Source organism: Tachyglossus aculeatus, chromosome X4 (genome assembly GCF_015852505.1).
Source record: "Tachyglossus aculeatus isolate mTacAcu1 chromosome X4, mTacAcu1.pri, whole genome shotgun sequence".
NCBI classification, from domain to species: domain Eukaryota; kingdom Metazoa; phylum Chordata; class Mammalia; order Monotremata; family Tachyglossidae; genus Tachyglossus; species Tachyglossus aculeatus.
The window spans coordinates 27,714,708-27,720,707 of NC_052098.1; the positions used below are offsets into that span (position 1 = coordinate 27,714,708).

The window sequence follows — 6,000 nt, forward strand, 5'->3', positions numbered from 1 at the left end:
GCAGTAAATAGATGCAGGGAGTTCCCCTATAATGCAGGGGCTGTTCTCAAAGAACCCAGTATTATGAAAAAATCCACATTATGCCATCATTGATTTAGTGGGAATAAATGGATTAGGGCCAGACGATTTAGAAGATAGAGATGGGACTGACATTTTTCAATATAAATTCCTATATTATCATATCCACCACTAGCAGAGTGCTTTACACCCTTACCACTCACTGTTATTTTACTGCAAAGGAACACAAAAACACACTTAAGTACAGTAAGGCAGAGGCTGGGGAGCACAGCAGCATCACACCTTCACAAATGCCCCAAATCTACTTCTGGCAACTTGTAGATTGTGTTATTACTGAAAAGACTGGTGTTGTGGGATGAATACTCCCTAATACTACCATTGTATTACATCCAGATTGGGTAATGAGAAAGGCCTGTTTTATCATATCTGGGTATAGTTGGCGCAGAATGAAAATGATGACCAGAGGGATTGGCGTTATACAAGACTGGAGGAGGGGACTCACCCCTTTTCCCCAACCCAAAGAGTTGCCAGTCCTATAATCCAGTCCAGGGCCATGGATTCCCATAGGCTGTTATAACAGTGTTCCATTGTGATGTGAAGCTGATGTGTTTATGTTTTGCACATGGTTTTCTTGCTAGAAAATGGCAAGAATGTTTTGTTTCAGGGAAAGCGCTTAGTACAGTGCTGTGCACACAGTAAGCACTCAATAAATACGATTGAATGAATGAATGGAAAACAAACCTTTTTATTTCATAATTTTTTTTTAATTCTTAAAATTCCACTGACCCAAGTGGTAGTGTTTTTGATGTTGAATGATGTGTGTGGCTTATCGTCCCATGAATCTTTTCAAGATGTGTTGAAACCTAAGAACATTTTGGACAGAATGTTTCATGGCTGTGGAAGAGGCTACTTGCTTTTAAATCGAAGCTCCGTGTGATTGATGACCTGATCCTAGAGACCAAGCCCGTCTGCCTAAGTTAATGAATGTATCAAGAGTCCTATTGAGAAGGATAATGTTTGTTAGCAACTTTGAAACTGGTATACTGGATAGAAAATGATAGGATTTTTGAGAATTAGACTCTTCTCAGTTACTTTGAGAGCATGGTACCTAAAGCCACACCCTTTATTCAAGAAGAACAAAACCAATTTTTTGCTTGAAATGGATTATTTCTCCATTGTCGACCTCCCCAAATGCTTACTGCAGTCCATTGCTCTGAAAGTAATAGTATTAGTATTTATTAGTCTCTTACTGTGTGCAGAACACTGTACTAAGTGCTGGGCACTGCTCAGTAAATAGCAGCAGGCACTGCAAAATTAAGCACAACAATCATATCAAGAAACAACCTTTTTGAGTACTCATTATGGCTGAGACTGTGGGAACCTGCTTTTGCCTTTTTAGCCAAAGAGGCACTTCACTGTCAATGTTGTCTTCTTTGACTAAAATAATAATAATAATGGCATTTATTAAGCACTTATTATGTGCAAAGCACTGAGGTTACAAGGTGATCAGATCGTCCCACAGGGGGCTCACAGTCTTAATCCCCACTGTACAGATGAGGGGACTGAGGCACAGAGAAGTTAAGTGACTTGCCCAAAGTCACACAGTTGATAAGTGGCAGAGCTGGGATTCGAACCCATGACCTCTGACTCCAAAGCCTGTCCTCTTTCCACTGAGCCACGCTGCTTCTCTATAACAACTATGTATATCTATATAGGCTCAATAACTACTGTTATTCATACTGTTTTAACACAGAATCCACCCCGGTTACCTTAATTTGGATTTTTCATTGCTCTTTTTTATGGTATTTGTTAAGCGCTTACTGTATGTCACACACTGTTCTAGGTGCAGGGGTAGGTACAAGTTCAGTAGGTTGGACCCAGTCCCTGTCCTGCATGGGGCTCACAGTCTAAGTAGGAGGAAGAACAGGTATCCCCATTTTACAGTTGAGGAAACTGAGGCACAGAGAAGTTAAGTGACTTGCCCAAGGACACACAGCAAGCAGTTGGCTGAGTAGGGATTAGTACCTAGGTCCTTCCAACTCCCAGACCCATGCTCTCTCCACTAGTCCATGCTGCTTTTCAGTGCAGTGTCAAAAGGTGCAAGTGTGTTCCCTTCCTTGTGCTCTCTAGCCCTTCAGATGAACCTGCACTGCAGATATCAACAGGAAAATAATGGATCTTATTATAAATACTGATACTGCCTTAATGAGACAATATTCCCTGCATTGACATAGTTTATGATAGTTGATTTTCTTAATCGTAATCTTTTTCCCTTTGGTTTTCCATGCAGAATAAGAGATGCTTCATCTCAGCCCAGAAGAGAATATCAGCCCAAACCCCGTATGAGCCTTGACTTTTCAACTGGGGACAATGCTCAGCATAATGGAGGGCTTTCCCACACTGCCACTCCTAAACCGACAGGTAAAAAGCAGGAAAAGTTGCCTTAGCTTAATCTTATAACCCTTTGCATTGAAATCCTCGTAAGGAGTCATGAGACTAGTCCTCTTTGAGTTTACCCCAAGCCCAGTTTCCAGTAGCATTTTTCTGTTGTGATGGATTGGCATTATAATCTGGGTCTCTTTATGTATCTCTTTCTTTGTTTCTGTTGCTTTATCTCTCCTTTCGATTTACCTTCTTTCCCCTTTTCTCCTTTCTCTTCTCCTTCTGTTTCTCCTCCTTATCTCTCTCTATTCCTTAAGTGTAGATATACACACTTTAGCTTTCTATTTCTCACTTCCCTTCCTCCCAACATTGAGATATTAAGCCTTTTCTCTTGAGAGAGCAAATACCACCAGCCCTAGCCCGTGGTCTAGCATGTCAATCCTGGGAAACTCTTATTTCAAGTCTGAAATCCATTTCCACTTCCATTTAACTGTTCTCCCATCTCTTTCCCTCCCTCCAAGATCCTGTAGTCAGATCCTTATAGCAGTAGTGTTGTGCGTGCCCTGAATATTGATACACTCTGAGTCACTACACCCGCTCATTTTCTTTCAATTCATTATGCCTCGCTATCAGGCTTGAGGCAACATAAGATAAATTATCCTTCCGGCTGGGGAAATTGATGCATACATAGTAATGCATTCTTTAAAGTTCGCTTTTTTTTTTCCTCTTTCAAAACAAAAGCCTTTGGGTGATGCATTTTGCAAACAGTCTAAGATTTTAATATTTTCTCAGTTGAAGAAAGGGAGAAGTTTTACATTGGAACAAGCTTCCTAAGGTGTTTGGGGCCTTCGCTTCCCTTTCTCTGATTCTCTAGTGTTTGCTCTTCTTCTGTAGTAAAAAAATGGAATGGAGTAGCTCCCCAGAAGATCAAGATGAAAGAGTTGTGAGGTGTTTAAAAGTAAACATAGTCTTCAGCTCCATGGGTATGCCTCAGCTGGATAAAAGCTCAAAAGTTTCTGAGGTAGCCCCCCAGGTGGGAGGCTGACTCTTTGCGGGGATCTCATCTTCCCTGTCTTCCCCATCCAGAAAAAAACAACCAGACTTCATTCAAATCCAGGAGCTTATTCCAGTGTTTCCTCCAGAACAAACACAAGAGAAGCAGCAGCAAGACAAGCTTGCTCTTGGGAAGTCTGTGGGGAAGGCTGGGTGAAAACTGGATTTGCAGGGGCTGGCATGTGTGATCAGATTTACTTCAAGAGGCTGGCTTATTCTGAGGCAGTTTAGTTCTTCCCGATCTTCCCATGAATCACAATGGGAAATGAAATGCCATTACAATAGCCCATTACAACTCCATGAGCAATCAGGTCCTCTGCTTCAAACCCCTCTAGGGCTGGATGCAACATAAAGTTAGGCGTAAGAGAAATGAAGACAGAATTTAGCAGGCTGCTGCCAAGAATCTGAGACCTGAGCGAGGCTGTTCCTTTGGAAAAATAAAGCAGCAGGGTAGAGTATGCAGCAGCTGTAGCTTATATCAGGGTTGGTCTTGTGAGACAAAATGGGGAAATAGATCAGGAATTCAAATGGAAATTGAAGAAATGCATATCGGTGAATAATAGGGGGATTTCAACTGCCAGTATGTTCATTGAATTCTTGTCTCTATGGTGTTCTTCTACCTTGTCCTCTTCCCAAACCGCCATAGGTGCCCCGATGGATCAGCCCTGCTGCAGAGCCCTGTATGACTTTGATCCTGAGAATGAAGGGGAATTGGGGTTCAAAGAGGGTGATGTCATTACTCTCACCAACCAGATTGATGAGAACTGGTATGAGGGAATGCTGCATGGCCAGTCTGGCTTCTTTCCCATCAACTATGTGGATATTCTGGTTGCTCTACCCCATTAGGATGGTAGACAGGCTAGCTGGCGTGCTAACTAACCAACTCTTGACCCAGATAGTTATGTTTTATACCACTGCTTTGGAAATGCTGCTTATGATACATCCCAAGTGCAAACCGCAGTGGTAAAAGTCATCGAGTCCCACTGAGCATCTTTGGTTGCTATATGATGAGGTCCTGCATGGTGATGGTGATGGGTGGTGTCTTCTCAACCTGCATGGCTTGCCCCGGGGTGGTGCACGCTGTATCACTGCGCACCAATGTTTGCTCAGCCCTGTGGAAACAGTGGTGCCCAAACAGACCTGCCATGCCGTACAGCAATCTCACCACAGGGAAGATAATGCCTATCACCGCAGATTCATTTTTAAGTCTTAGCTCTCCATGGAAAGAGGAGGAAGTTATTACCATTCCTATTTCCCCTCCCATGGATACAGTTCATACTGGTTTAATATTGCCTCACCAGCATTGTGTCTTCTGATCTGAATGCATTTGTGTCTTGTTGCTCTCAGCAGAAAAAGTACCCTGTTGGTCCTAAGTGTTCTCTGAAAAGGAACTGCCATCATATTCATTGTTGATGTGCAGCCTGACTTTCTCTTCTAAGGTGTTTGAGAAAAGCCCAGTTTGATTTCCAGGTAAAAGACTATCAGAAGATAAAGAAATTAGGAACTAGGGGTTCTCAGTAAGAGGGTTAGGTTGCAAACTTCATTTTGCTTGCTTGCAGAAACTGTGCATGTGATCAAAATATTTCTGCAGTATAGATGGGGGAGGAGAAAAAAATGTGAACCTGAGTTTTATTTATGTATTCTATGTGAGGTTTTGGCACAGAGTCTCACAGGAAAAGCACCAGGAACTCTGTGTGCACTCATTTATAGACCAAGAAAAAACGGTAATTATTTTTTGCTTTCATTTTCATCTTGTGTTCTTCAAACATCATTTGTGCATATTCTGCCCTCAATGAGGACTAAATAAAGATGATTTTTGTGCTGAGAAACTAAAGACGTCTGGCTATATATGCAGAAATGTTACCCAGTTAGATTACTTTACTCCTTCCCTCTTCCTTCTTCGTTTTGTGCGTACAGTGCTGTGTGTAGCCTATCAGCATTCTTTCTGAAACAGTCTTTAAAGTCCTCTTAGTCTAGTTATTCAGAGTTCTATTTATCTAAACTGTACAGACCCTTTCAGAGGTTTATTGTGCTGCTTTGGATGTGCCACTTCAGTACTGGATCATGTGAGATAAAAGGCAAATCCTCCTGCTTAATGTATAAACTATTCTGTGGAAAGTCTTGATGTTTCCAATAAACAATGCTGACAAAGTAACCGGGATGTTGTATCCTTTATTCTGTTTACTTCTTTTTGTCTTGAAAATGAATTGCTTTCCACTCCCTTTTGACTGCAGAAGCTCTCACTTTCTGTAGTGTCACCTAAGTGCTTTGCTCTCTAACATGGATGCATAAATGATTTTTTCTTCAATAACTTAAATCTCAAACTCAAAGTGGTATCCTAGAAAGCACATCCAAGTGACATTGGGAGAAGAGCAAAGACAGATGAATCCATTACTAGAAGTCAGTGTTTTAAAAGTTTGAAACTGAGTTTAGGAATAGAGACTTGAGAGATTACCAGAAGTCATCTATTGTCACTAAATCCTTTCCATCCCTGTATTTCTAAAACCCATATGTTGATTAAGAATTATCACTTAACTACCAGAAGCA

The 6,000-nt window shown here is 41.5% G+C and overlaps 1 protein-coding gene across 3 annotated transcripts in view; it reads left to right on the plus strand.

Moving 5' to 3' along the window:
* SH3GL2 (SH3 domain containing GRB2 like 2, endophilin A1) overlaps positions 1 to 5,608 on the plus strand; it is a 150,252-nt gene extending 144,644 nt beyond the window's left edge. For all 3 annotated transcript variants that reach the window (XM_038769902.1, XM_038769903.1, XM_038769901.1), the window contains 2 exons: positions 2,309 to 2,439; positions 4,100 to 5,608. In XM_038769902.1, the coding sequence (XP_038625830.1) occupies positions 2,309 to 2,439; positions 4,100 to 4,299 (331 nt within the window). In that variant the 3' untranslated portion in view covers positions 4,300 to 5,608. The remainder of the gene's footprint in view (positions 1 to 2,308; positions 2,440 to 4,099) is intronic.
* Positions 5,609 to 6,000: the final 392 nt, after the last annotated feature.